At 40.8% G+C, this 14371-nt stretch overlaps 1 protein-coding gene across 17 annotated transcripts in view; it reads right to left on the bottom strand.

Annotated features, from left to right (window-relative positions):
- ZNF248 (zinc finger protein 248) overlaps positions 1-13632 on the bottom strand; it is an 80238-nt gene extending 66606 nt beyond the window's left edge. For 5 of the 17 annotated variants that reach the window (XR_004060052.1, XM_030940887.1, XM_030940890.1 and 2 more), the window contains exons 1-2: positions 12692-13141; positions 11812-11853 (exon numbers count right to left, since the gene is read on the bottom strand). Coding sequence is in view for 12 of the 17 variants with exons in the window: in XM_030940887.1 (XP_030796747.1) it covers positions 11812-11826 (15 nt within the window). In the remaining 5 variants the exon portion in view is untranslated. Of the gene's footprint in view, positions 1-11811; positions 12049-12691; positions 13142-13529 lie in introns of those variants that run through there. The other 12 variants (XM_030940885.1, XM_010380615.2, XM_010380619.2 and 9 more) reach the window with 8 other exon arrangements.
- Between the last annotated feature and the right edge of the window lie 739 nt (positions 13633-14371).

Raw genomic sequence — 14371 nt, 5'->3', positions numbered from 1 at the left:
TATTTATTGAGACAGAGTCTCCCTCTGTCACCCAGGATGGAGTATGGTGGCTCAATCTTGGCTCACTGCAACCTCCACCTCCCTGGTTCAAGCAATTCTCCTGTCTCAGTCTCCTGAGTAGCTGAGACTACAGGTACACACCACTATGCCCAGCTTATTTTTGTATTTTTAGTAGAGACTGGGTTTCACCATATTGGCCAGGCTGGTCTCGAATTTCTGACCTCAGGTGATACACCCGCCTCAGCCTCCCAAAGTGCCGGGATTACAGACGTGAACCAACGTGCCTGGCCTTCATTTTTATTTTTGTAGAGATGGGGTTTCACCATGTTGCCCCAACTGGTCTTGAACTCCTAAGCTCAAGAGAACCACCCACCTCGGCCTCCCAAACCATTGGGATTACAGGTTTGGGCCACCACACCTGGCCAGTATTTTTTTTAAGTTTCTTGAACCAATTTTTTCCTCCATGTTGTTATACTTTATCAATTTGAATTTAAAAAGTTAGGTTCACTTACTATTTGTACTTAACTTTAGAATTTGCTTTTTCCATCTTTTTAAATTTTTTTGAACATGTGAAGCATTTAACATGATTCAAAAGTCAAAGCTATATATAATGATACAGCATCCAACAAAAGAGTCTTGATGCAGTAACATGCGGGCACTGAAGGCACTTAGAGTTTGGTTTCTAAATAATAGTTCACTGTAAAAGGAAGCACCACTCCAGGGAAAAACAACAGATTCCATGCCTGGGGCTGGGAGATACAAGGGAAGTTTGTGTATCTCTGTTCTAACAGACAACAATAAAGGCTCAAAGACTAACAAGGATATAGAGGAGCCACTTCGAAGGAGTTCCACTAACTACATGGGGACAATATGAACATCAAAAATAGTAACAATAAATGAGACTAAAAAAAAAAAAAATTCATGAATCTGAAGTGATACCAAAAAAAAAGGTATGTGTGTGAGTGGGGGTAGGCAGGAGCTCTTTTTTACAGAAGAAAGGGAGCTAGGCCAGGCGCAGTGGCTCATGGCTATAATCCTAGCACTTTGGGAGGCCAAGGCGGGCAGACTGCTTGAGCCCAGTAGTTCAAGACCACCCTGGGTAACATAGTGAGACCCCACCTGTACCAAAAAAAAAAAAAATTAGCCAGGTGTGGCAGCACACACCTACAGTCCCATCTACTCAGGAGGCTGAAGTGGAAGGACTGCTGGAGCCCAGGAGCTCAAGGCTGCAATGAGCCGTTATTGTGCCACTGCACTCCGGCTTGGGCGACACAGAGAGACCCGGTCTCAAAAAGAAAAAACAAAAACAAAAACAAAAAGCCAGCTAATGTAGGAGTAGAAAATGTGAAAAATCATAATTCTGCAACCACCAGTAGAACAGGTGATTCGGACAAGTATCAACAGACGTTAAAAACACTGGATGAATGAAAGGTTGTTAGGAATACTACCTTTGAAATGAAAACACAGTACATCACCTTTGTAGCAATCCAGACACTAATTTTTAACATGAAACAACTATGAAGATGTAATCAGAGGAATTCAAATAGTCAACACTCTTTCAAAATGTCAATTTCAGGCCAGGTGTGGTGGCTCACACCTGTAATCCCAGCACTTTGGGAAGCCAAGGCGGTTGGATCACCTAAGGTCAGTAGTTCAAGACCAGCCTGACCAATATGGTGAAACACCGTCTCTACTAAAAATACAAAAATTAGCCAGGCATGGTGGCGGGTGCTCAGGAAGCTAAGATAGGAGAATTGCTTGAAGCCGGGAGGTGGAGGCTACAGTGAGCTGAGATCGTGCCACTGCACTCCAGCCTGGGCAACAGAGCAAGACTCCGTCTCAAATAATTAATAAATAAATAAATAAGATGTCAATTTCAGGCTGGGCATGATGGCTCATGCCTGTAATCCCAGCACTTTGGGAGGTCGAGGCAGGCAGATCACTTGAGGCCAGGATTTCAAGACCAGTCTGGCCAACATGGCAAAACCCTGCCTCTACTACAAGTACAAATATTAGTGGGGCATAACGGCACATGCCTGTAATTCCAGCTACTTGGGAGGCTGAGGCATAAGAATTGCTTGAAACTGGGAGGTGGAGTTTGCAGTGAGCCAAGATGGCACCACTGCACTCCAGCCTGGGTGACAGAGCAAGATTCTATCTCAAAAAACAAAAAAAAAAAGAAAAAATAGTCAATTTCAAGAAAGACAAAAGAGGCAGCATCTGCTCTAGATTACAGAAAATTAAAGGGCATGAGAACTGGACATAATGTGATATCACTCACTAGATGCTGACTTGGAAAAAAATATAAAGTATATTTTTTTAACATCTGGAGATACATCATTTTGTAGCGTACATTAAGATTATCATCTCCATACAGGGAAAACATTCTTTTTCATAGGAGAAACATGCTGCCGTGTCATGGATGCCTACACAACTTATTTTCAAATGATTCTGCAAAGAAACGTGGAATAGATAAGAAAACAAATGTGGTAATTAGTTAACAATTGGTTAACAGAGATGAAAAGTAGACACGTTTTCACTGTATTATACTTTCAACTTTTCTGCAGGTTTTAGATTGTTTTAAGTAAAAAAATGGGGGAGATATTTTTAAATGATTACTGTACACTTGGTTGGATATGGTAGCTCGTGGCTGTAATCTCAGCACTTTGGGAGGCCGAGGCAGAAGGATCGCTTAAGCCCAGGAGTTCAATATCAGTCTAGGCAACACAGCAAGACCTCATCTCTACAAATAAAAAAGAAAAACAAAAATTAGGCATGGTGATGTGTGCACCTGTAATCCCAGCTACTAGGAAAGCTAAGGCAGGAGAATCGCTTGAGACTGGGAGGTCAAGAGGTTGAGGATGCAGTGAGCCATGATCACAACACTGCACTCCAGCCTGGGCAACATAGCGAGACCCTGTCTCAAACAAAAAAACAAGATTACTATATACACGTGCAAATTTTGTGGATATGGTTCCTAACCACAACCTCCTCCACTAATATCCTAGTTATTTCTTTTTAAATAACTAGGATATTAGTTAAATAACTAATTAGTTTAAATAACTAATTAAATAACTAGGATATTAGTTAACTAGGATATTTTAAAACACTATCTCATTTTGGGAAACTTTAAAGTACAAGGGATTTAGGTAACAGTGTGGATTACTGCTCATCTTCTTAGCATGATTAATTGTATTGTGGTTAGATAAGTAAATGTCCTTATGGTGAAGAAATTTATACCAAGTTATTTAGGGATAAAGTGTTATAATGTGGGTAACTTATTTTCAAATATATTTCAGAATAAAATGTATATACAGAGGAGAGATAAAGCAAAAAAGGCAAAAATGTTAACTGCTGAATATAGGTAAAAATTACATAAGTGTTTATTTTGTTTGAAAATTTTCATATTAACAGTTAAGAAAAAGGCCTCAGCTTTCAGAGATACTTATTGATATGTTTACCAAAAAAATATTATCTTGAATTTGAGTCAAAATAATCTCAGCAGGAATGGGTGAAAGTAAAAGTGAGACAGCTCTGAGCTGATAACTGAGGAAGCTCAGAATGGCTAGGTACATGGAGGTTAATATACTATTTTATCACTTTTGTGTAAGTTTGCAATTTTCCAAAATAAAAAGCTAAAAGAAGAATGGATACTTTTAGTCTGAAATACATATTTATCTATCTTAACTCCAAAAATATCAATGAAGAAACATAGAAGAGGCAGAGTGCAGTGGCTCACGCCTGTAATCCCAGCACTTTGGGGGGCTGAGGTGGGTGAATCACCTGAGGTCAGGAGTTTGAGACCAGCCTAACCAACATGGCAAAACTCATCTCTACTAAAATACAAAAAAAAATTAGCTGCGCATAGTGGCATACACCTGCAGTCCCAGCTACTCGGGAGGCTGAGGCAGGAGAATCGCTTGAACCCAGGAGGCGGAAGTGGCAGTGAGTTGACATCACACCACTGCACTACATCCAGCCTGGGCAACAGAACAAGACTCCCCTCGAAAGAAAAAAAAAAAAAGAATACAGCCAGGCACAGTGGCTCATGCCTATAAACTGAGCACTTTGGGAGGCTGAGATGGACAGATCGCCTGAGCTCAGGAGTTCAAGACCAGCCTGGACAACATGGGGAAACCCCATCTCTACTAAAAACACAAAAATTAGCCATTCATGGTGGCCGGCGCCTGTAATCCCAGCTACTCGGGAGGCTGAGGCAGGAGAATCACTTGAACTCAGGAGGCAGAGGTTGCAGTGAGCCGAGATCACACCACTGCACTCCAGCCTGGGTGACAGAGCCAGACAGACTCTGTCTCCAAAAAAAAAAAAAAAAAAAAAAAAAAAAAAAAAAAGAATACTCAGAATACTCCCAGGAAGGGAGTATTTCCCCCTCAGCAGAAGAAACATTTTGAATAATTTCTGAAAGATACAGAATGGTAAGACCAAACAGAAGTCAGAGGCAGAGGCAGGAAGTCCATTTCAAGCACAGCCATAAGCTTGGAGATGTTCTGGGTTCTGGCAGGAAACCTGCTGGATTTCTTACCTATTATGTTTCCTTACCAATTCACCTACAATCCTTGAATTGGCCTTTCCATTACGGGAGACAATAATAGAGGACACATTTCTCAACAGTTGAGTGAATTCATATTAGCTACCTGTGCTGATCAAACTAGTTCTTCACTTTTAAATATGAATGGAAAATAAAGATTTACTAGATATTTGAGGAAAAGCAACAGCATAAAGCACACTCACCAAGATGACTAGAAATGAATGCTAAGAAACCAAATCAATATAAGAAATAGAAATGAAAAATTAATTCTAATATCTTCAAACAGATTTTTAAAATGATTCCTTCCATAAACCAAGAACACACTGCCATGGTAAGAAGCCTTCAGGGAGAAAGAAAGAGCAGTAAGAAATTAAAAACAGGCCAGACATGGTGGCTCACACCTATAATCCCAGCACTTTGAGAGACTAAGGCAGATGACCTGAGCACAGGAATTTGAGGCTGCAGTGAGCTATGACTACTGACTACTACACCACTGTATTCCAGCCTGGGTAAAAGAGTGAGATCCTGTCTCTAAAGAAAAAAAAAGAAAGAAAGAAACTAAACAACACAGTGAAATTGTAAAATTTTCACAAATGGTGAAAACTTTTTTAAAATTTCAAAGAACGGGCAGGGCACAGTGGCTCACACCTTGTAATCCCAGCACTTTGGGAGGTCAAGGTGGGCAGATCACCTGAAGTCAGGAGTTGAAGGCCAGCCTGGCTAACAAGGTGAAACTCCATCTCCACTAAGAATACAAAAAAAATTAGATGGGCGTGGTGAAGGGCACCTGTAGTCCCAGCTACTCGGGAGGCTGAGGCAGGAGAATGGCGCGAACCCGGGAGGCAGAGCTTGCAGTGAACTGAGATCACGCCACTGCACTCCAGCCTGGGCAACAGAACAAGACTCTGTCTCAAAAAAAAAAAAAAAAAAAAAAAAATTTCAAAGAACCTTTAAAGATGTTTTAGAAATAGAATGAACATGGAAAACAGTACAAAAGAGAAATAAAAATAAATATAAAGAAGTTCAGGGGGCTGGACACAGTGGTTCACGCCTGTAATCCCAACACTTTGGAAGGCCAAGGGATGTGGATCACAAGGTCAGGAGTTCAAGACCAGCCTGGCCAAGATGGTGAAACCCCATCAACACTAAAAATACAAAAATTACTCAGGTGCAGTGGCAGATGCCTGTAATCCCAGCTACTCGGGAGGCTTAGGCAGGAGAATTGCTTGAACCCGGCAGGCAGAGGTTGCAATGAGCTGAGATCACAACACTGCACTCCAGCCTGGGCAACAGAGTGAGAGACTCTGTCTAAAAAAATGGCTAACAAGCGCACTTCAGGCTTGTTTTCCTCTACCCCAAATGCCCAGCTAAGGCAGCCTAAAGTTCCTTGTATACTAAACAGCCATTGCATTACAAGTGAGCAATTTAAACTATAGTAACTCTCTCTGAACAGCATTTGCAATTCAACAAGATTTAGTAAGACAGAACGTCATAAATAGCTGCTAAATGAATGAATGACTAGATTAAGAAAGATACCAAAAAAATGCTAACTTCAGGTAAAGGAAAGATATTTGCTGAAAAAACGGCAGAGTCAGTCAAAAAAAATCTTACCCTTAAAATCAGTATCTTGATGAAATTCCTATCAAAATCCCAACAAGGATTTTTATAAGCACAGTCAAGCTTATTCTAAAACTTATAAAAAAGGCACAGGTGCTAAGAAGAGCTAAAGCAACTATGAAGAAGAATAAAGTAAAAGGAATCACTGCGTTCAATATTAAACCTTACTGTATGGTCAGTCATCAAGATAACATGGTATTAGCAGAGACATAGACACATACATTAACGGAACACAGAAGATAACCCAGAAATAGGTCCACAAAAATATACTTAAGTGATTTCTGACAAAGGTACAAAAGCAATTCAGTAGAATTTTCACAAATTTGTTGAAAAAAAAGTTTTAACAATTGGTACTGCAAGTAATTGTACATCCATAGGCAAAAACAGCCTCAATCTAAACCTCATACCTTATACAAAAATTAACTCTAAATAGATGAAGTACTTAAATATAACACATAAAACTAAATAATTTTTAGAAAAACAAATAAGAGAAAATCTTTGCCTAGGGCTAGGCAAGAGTTCTTAAGACTTGATAACAAAAGCATCATCTCTAACAAAATATTGATAAACTGGACCTTATCAAGGTGAAAAACTTTTCCTCTGTGAAACACCCTGAAAAGATAAAAGATAAGCTATCGACAAGGAGAAAATATTTGCAAACCACATATCTGACAAAGGATTACTATCTAGAAAATTTAAAAAACTATTAAAACTCAATACATTAAAAAAAAAATCCAATTTGAAAATAGTAATGTGGGAGACCAGAAATATGCCACCCCAAAATATGAAGAATTGTTGAGCTGAAGACAATAAGCAGACACAAGAAAGCTCTCTGTCCTCTATTTGCCTAAAAAGCAGGACATGGATTTACAAAGACAAAAGGTATACTTGCCTCCCCGTCTATCAAGGAGAACAAAGGTTAGCAACTGAAGACAACTTGAGAACTGATGGTCTTAGAGATGGTACCAGGGAATCTACATTAACCAGCTTCGCAAACTAGCCTGTATCGGCCATTTATTTGCTTTCCCCCACATTGCCACCCCTAGAAATTCCAAGCCCCTTTCCTTTGTCTTAAAACTTCTCTAAAACTTTCCTGTTCTTTGATGAAGATGCTACATAAGTTGGAATTCAAAGCCACCTCTTTGTGAAACACTCATTCTCTGGGTGTCCCCCATGTGTATATGAAATATACTTGTTAATAAACTTGTTTTTCTCTTCTTAATCTGTCTCTTGTTACAGGGGTTCATTCCAACTAAGAACCTATGGGGGGGGGTTCAAGAAAAAAAAATTACCATTCTTCCACTACAGTTTTAAGACACAAAGGACTATTTCAACAAAGAGAATATACAGGCAGAAAATACGCCCATGAAAAGATTTTCATGCAAATAAATAACACAAAAAAAATCACTATATACCCATCAGAATGACCAAAAAAAAAAAAAAAAAACACCAGTGCTAACACCAAGTGATGGCAAGGAAGATAGAGAAAAACTGGATCATGTGTACAGCAGCTAGTGGAAATATAAAATGGCATGTTCACAGCAGTTTTATTTTTCACAGCCCAAAATGGAAATTAACCCACATGTCCTTCAACAGGTGAATGGTAAAACTGTGATATAACCAGCCGGGCGTGGTGGCTCACGTCTGTAATCCCAGCACTTTGGGAGGGTGAGGGGGGTGGATTAACTGAGGTCAGGAGTTTGAGACCAGCCCGACCAACATGGAGAAACCCCATCTCTACTAAAAATACAAAATGAGCCAGGCATGCACTCCCAGCTACTCAGGAGGCTGAGGCAGGAGAATCACTTGAACACAGGAGGCAGAAGTTGCAGTGAGCCGAGATCATGCCATTGCACTCCAGCCTGGGTAATAAAAGTGAAACTCCACCTCAAAAAAAAAAAAAAAAAAAACAACTGTGGTATATCCATACCATGGACTACTACTTAATAACAAAAAGGAATGAACTGTTGACACATATACAACCTGGATGAATCACCAGGGAATTGTACTGAGTGAAAAAAGCTAACCCCAAGAGGTTAATGTTATATGATTCCTTTTCTGTAGCATTCTTGAAAGGACAGAAACAGATTAGTAGGTTGCTGGAGTTTAGGGAGGAGGCTGTAGGGTTGGCTGGAGTTGGGGAATGACAGAGCCAGGATGGAGGTAGGTGTGGCTATAAAAAGGGCAACAGGAGAGATCATCCAGGTAATTCAGCTACTCTGTAGTTTGACTGTGGTGGTGGATAAACGAATCTAATTTGCCACTGCACTCCAGCCTGGGTGACAGAGTAAGACCCTATGGCGCGCACACGCATGTGCGCTCTCTCTCTATATATATATGTATATATATTTGTATTTATATTTGCAATATATATATTTCACATAGGAACAGTATACACATTATTATTTAATTTAGAGAACTGAAAAATCTAATAGGTGTAACTGCAGTACCAAAAGGAAAGTAGAGAATATTTGATGGAAAAAAGGCTGAGAATTTTTATTTATTTTTTTTTATTATTTTTTTTTAGATGGAGTCTTGACTGTTGCCAGGCTGGAGTGCAGTGGCGCGATCTCGGCTCACTGCAACCTCCACCTCCCGGGTTCAAGCGATTCTCCTGCCTCAGCCTCCCAAGTAGCTGGGACTACAGGTGTGCGCCACCACACCCAGCTAACGTTTGTACTTTATAGTAGAGACGGGGTTTCACCCTCGATCTCCTGACCTCATGATCTGCCCACCTCGGCCTCCTAAAGTGCCTGGATTACAGGTGTGAGCCACCACACCCGGCCAAGGCTGAGAATTTTTAAACTGACAAGGACATCATACCTTAGAATCAACTCCCGCCAAAATACTACAGGATAAAGATAGAGAAAATCAAACCAAGTTATATTAAGTAACAAGTGCTGAAAACCAAAACAAAAGAGAAAATCTCATAACCAACCATAGGGAAAAAGATCAATTGCCGTCAAGGGGGAGGATGATTTAAGACAAAAACAACAACAATCCAGAAGTCATCGGAACGGTATCTTTAAAGTGCTAAAAAGAAAAGGGGAAAAAAAAGCTCTCACTCCAGAATTCTGTCTTTATTGAAAATATCCTTCAAAATGAAGAAATATAGACATCTTTAAACAAAAAAAAAAAAGAGAGAGAGAGAATTTGTCACCAAAAGATCTGCACAAGAAACAATAAAACTTCTTTGGGGTAAAGGCAAATAACTGTAGATGAAGCATGATACTGCAAAAGAGAAGAAAGAGCACAGGAAAGGGCAATTATTTCAGTAAATAGAAAGCCTACCCCACTCTCCAAAGTCGTAATACTAAAGATACCTTGTGGGGTTTAGAACACAAGGAGAAGAAAGCATCAAAACAACAGTATGCATGTGGGGATGGAGTAAATGGAATGATAGTGTGGTAATTTAATTAAGTTCTTACATACAAGTAAACTCCAAATGGATTAAAAATTTAAACATAAAATGCATAAAAATATTAGAATACATGGGCAGATTCTTTATAATCATGACGTGGGAAGGACTTTCTAACTATGTCTCCAAATGCTGTCAGTCCAAAACCATAAGGAAAAGATTAATAAACTAGACAACAAAAATAACAAAAATAACCAAATATTTCTGCATAGAGAAAAACACCATGAACAATTATCAAAAGACAAATGATATACCAAAAAATAATGGCTTGCAACTCATATAATACATAGGAGTAAAAGACATTGGAGGGAAAAAAGACCAGAAAACCCAAGAGAAAAATAGGCAAAAGATATTAACCATTAAGTTCACAGAAAAATAAATATCAGATGCCCTTAGACACAGGAAAAGGTATTCAACCTCACTCAGTGAAGAAAATCGCAGATGCAAACTATATGAAATACCACTTTTTATCTATCAGTTGTCCCCAATCCAAAAGTTGAAGCACATATTCTATGGGAGGAGCTGTGAAGAAATAAGCATTCCCATGCATTGCCAATGGGAAAACAAAATAATACTAACTCTAGGACAGGCATGCTCAATAAGTTGATTAAGTTCTGGGAATTCATCTGATATATAAACATATACACACAAAATTATAAATGTACAAGGTTATTCATTACAACATGGTTTGTCACAGCAAACGGCTCGAAGTAGTTAACTATTGACTTGAATTAGCATGCAATTGTGACAAAGAGAGAAAATGCAATTCATGTTCTGTCATAGAAACGTCTGCATACTGTTAAGCGAAAAAGGAATAATGGAAAATAGTGTATACGTCAAGCATCAGAATCAGCTTAAGCTAGAGGTTTATCAGACCTTCAGAATCAAGGACCCCATCCATAGTTCATAGCTACTAAATCAGAACCTGCATATTAAAAAGATTCCAGGGATGCACAATCATATTTAAGTTTGATATGCCCTAGAGATAACAGATGCCTTTTTAAGTAAACCAAGGAAGCAAATAATATACATACATATTTTATTTAAACTGGATAAAGAAACACTGGCAAAGTAAACCAAAAACTAGAAAAAAAATAGACATCTTTGGTAGAGTGACCATGTATTCCAGTATGTCTGGGATTGTCCTAATATATGCCAGTTGTCTCTGCATAAGTATTTATAAAACCTCTTTCACTCTCAGTGAAAATGTATCAGTTTGAATGATAAATAAATGTCACCCTACCTGGAGAAACTGCATGAACAGAGGGAGTGTGAATATGTATGTACATCTTTTGTTATCACTTACTTTTTAAAAAGTAAAAGTAATGTATTATTATGTTAATGTATTATTAATTCAAAAGCACTTTATTAAGGAAAAAAAAAAATAAAACCAGTCAGGAAAAACAGACCAAGAAGAACCTAAGTAGGCTAAGGATGGAAACACAAGGAAAAGCAATGCCTGGAGCAAAAAGAAAAGATCCCTTCGTGACGACTAGGGAGGGAATCAAAGTTAGGAAAGGACAGTTCAGAGGGTGGCATTATACACACCAACAGAGGAGACTCTCCAAACAAAGACCATGGTTAACAATATATGCAGCAGACCAGAGAAGTAATACAAAGGCAAAAACATCCACTGGCCTTGATTATGATTTCGTCGCCTTTGCCAGAACTGATTCAGGTGAGTTTAGGTGAGGGAACAAGGTTGCATTCATCAGATTGAAACATAAATGAAAAACACAGAAACAAGTCGGAACTGTCAGTGATTCAACCTAGAAATAAGAACAAGCTGACACAAAGAGTTAGGGGAAATTGTTCTGAGGACTTGCAGTCCCTCCATTCCTCCACATCGTCAAGGTTTTATTCCTGGATCAAGCAGGACCATCAAACCTCAGTGTCTGGTCTCCCGAAAAGCATATGCACTGAGTTCTGCTCTGTAACTGTTCTTTGTTTCTACCAAGAAACACTTCTAGACAACTTACTGCCTTTATTTCAGAATTGTTATTAGAACAATCACAGATAACATTACAATAACTTGGATAATTCTGCAAAATTAAAAATCCTGCATCTAATTTGCCAAATGCACTATTTTGGATTTGCTACTTCAGTTTTATTTCCCTTAATGTCAATTTTTGCCTATTTCTGTTTTTCCATTTTCAAAACATAAATCCTTATAAACTTCAGAAATCCATTTTAAAACAAACTGGGAATAAAGAAACAAGAATCTCACCTGGGATTTGTTCATTTTCTGCTCTTAGTGGAGGAGGGAGAGCTGAAGGATTAGAAAGGAAGAATGTCAGGAGAGCCTTGGCCAGCCTTGCAGTTCGGAGATTCACCTGCCTATACAGCTCCACACACAAGATACTTACGTGTCCATGTGTGGCTCCGATATATGCTGAGCTCAGACATGACACTTTTCACTGAGTGAATGTAAATATTTCTTACTGATTTATTACCAATTTAGGTTCTGTGACACAGAAAAATTAAAAACATGAAAAGATGAGTTTAACAAGTAACAATAATCTAAAGGAAGAAACACTATGGGTTTGTCAAAATTCCTTGTAGGGAAAAAAAATATTCAGGCCATATTGTTTATCTATTTACCTGTTAACACCATTGACGCCCTGAGGTCAGATAATGCAAAAAACCTCTAAAAAAAGGGATGCGGTGTTTAATCAAGTTTAAAAATGTTCTAACTTGCTAACAATTCCTCAAAAGGATCTTTTAATGAGAAACTGTCACATAGAGCAACAAAATAGGAAGCAGTGGCTCGGGAAACTGCAGACTTGACTTCTAATCTCAGTCTGCCTCTAACGAATGACAAGATCTGAACTAGTTACCTCTTCAAACTCAGTTTTGTTTTTCCATCTTTCAAATAACATCAAAACAGATAACCCAAGTAGGACCTGCCTGCACTACCATCCGGCGGAGTATCAGGCCAGGAGAGGAGGAAGCTCGGCAGCTCATCTGGATGTGCCGGGTGTTCGCGGAGGGGTGATGACAGCATTTCCTTCGCTGTGGCCGTGAGCCTTTCACCCGTCCCTACCCTCAGACTCTCCAGAGGTGACACTCCTGTTAGCCTGCGCGCCCACCCCTCAACTCCAGCTCACCTCTCTCTTCTTAAACTTGTCCCAGACCTTGCACCGGCACACAGACTCCGACGGCTTCAGGATACGGTGCCATGATTACACATAATACATAAACGAACGCGCAACGTGTAAATAATTACTTGGGATACGAGGGCGGTCAGAGCCAGAAGGAGCCCTGGTGGGCAGCTAGGCCAGCCCCTTTGCTCCTGCACTCCACCCGCAGAGAGGCCCTGGGGCCGGTGCAGGCGCCGTCTCCCCCGGACTCTCCCAGGAAACGCACACCCAGTAAATACAGCACCTAAACAACGAAAGTGCTCAAAACAACCCAAGGCGGCAAGTATTCCAGATATCCGCAATTTACAGAGAGGAAAACCGAGTCTCCCGTGGGTAATTGTATCTAATTCATTTGTCGCGGACCCGGCGCCGTCGTTCTCCCCCGCAGCCCCGCCCCCTCCCCGCGGGCCCAGCGCACAAAAAGCACACACGCACACATCAAATGCCATGCGCATGCGCACGGCAAACGTCACACGCTACGCACGCGCGCTGTCCCCCCCCCCCCCCGCCCCCCCGGAGCCAGTTCCCTCCCCTTCGGGCTAGCGCGCACTATCCATTCGCTGCAACAAGACTCAGCTGGGCGCCAGGCGCAGGGACTTGACGCATAAGGACCCCCGCGAGCCGCGAAACTCTCGTTCCCACGGCAGACCTCATCCCCTTATGATAGAGACGCCCTCGCCCCACAGTCCCTTCAACGCCGCAGGCGCTAGGGGTCCCTCCCCACCTTCGAGCTCTAGCCGCTGCCCGCCCGCCTTTGGGGCAGCGCGGGGACCCCCTGGCCCTCCCCCAGTACTCCGGGGCTCACCCTCCGCTCCTCGCCGCGTGAACCTGGAGGCGACGGGTTTCCCACAACGGACTAGAGGCCGGGGAAGGACACGCCGGGAGGGGAAGGCGGGGATGCACATGCGCAGAGGGAGCGGCCGAGCGCCCGAGTTAGGCTGGTGGCTGCGGGGCATGGAAGCCGCGCTACCTCCTAGAAGCGAAGCCACAGGAGGGTGTTTGTCTGCTCTGGCCGCACCCCTGAGTTGTAAAATGAGGCTAATGATAGTGCCTAGCTTGTAGGAGTTTTATGAGAATTGGAGGCGCTTACGTTGTAAAAGCACTTAAACCGGTGTCTTGACACATATTGTTCAGTATATTTCTCAAGATTCCCCATTTTATATCATGCTGGTCATCATAAACGAGGCTCTCCTACAAAACAGCCTTGTTTAGTGGGTTGAGAGATTACTGTCTCAGTTACCCACTCCTGCTTGGAACCAGGATTCTGTCAGTACCCCCAGAGGTTGTGGATCAAACCAATATGCCTTTTAGACATAAGCCAGGAGAAGGAAAAGTGTGCTTGAATGCATTCACGAACATGCATGTTAACGTTTAACTGAAAGACTAGAAGAGAATAACGTCTGTGACCAGTATGGTTATTCTCTGGAATAAGGAAAAATAGAAGCTAGCAATTCAAGACCCAAACATAAAATTGTTTATATGTTAAAAAAAAAAAAAAAAAGCTCTTTGAGTAACGTATTTGAAGAAAAAGCACGCTCTTATTTTACCCAAAACTACGCATACATTCTTTTATGTGCATATCTGGCATTTTCAGCACACTATGAGCATATGGGTATGTTACAACTTTTCATTTAAAAAATCAACTCC

Source organism: Rhinopithecus roxellana, chromosome 11, assembly GCF_007565055.1.
Source record: "Rhinopithecus roxellana isolate Shanxi Qingling chromosome 11, ASM756505v1, whole genome shotgun sequence".
NCBI lineage: Eukaryota > Metazoa > Chordata > Mammalia > Primates > Cercopithecidae > Rhinopithecus > Rhinopithecus roxellana.
Note: the sequence above shows the minus strand (reverse complement) of the source record. Positions and strands in the feature narration are given on the sequence as shown.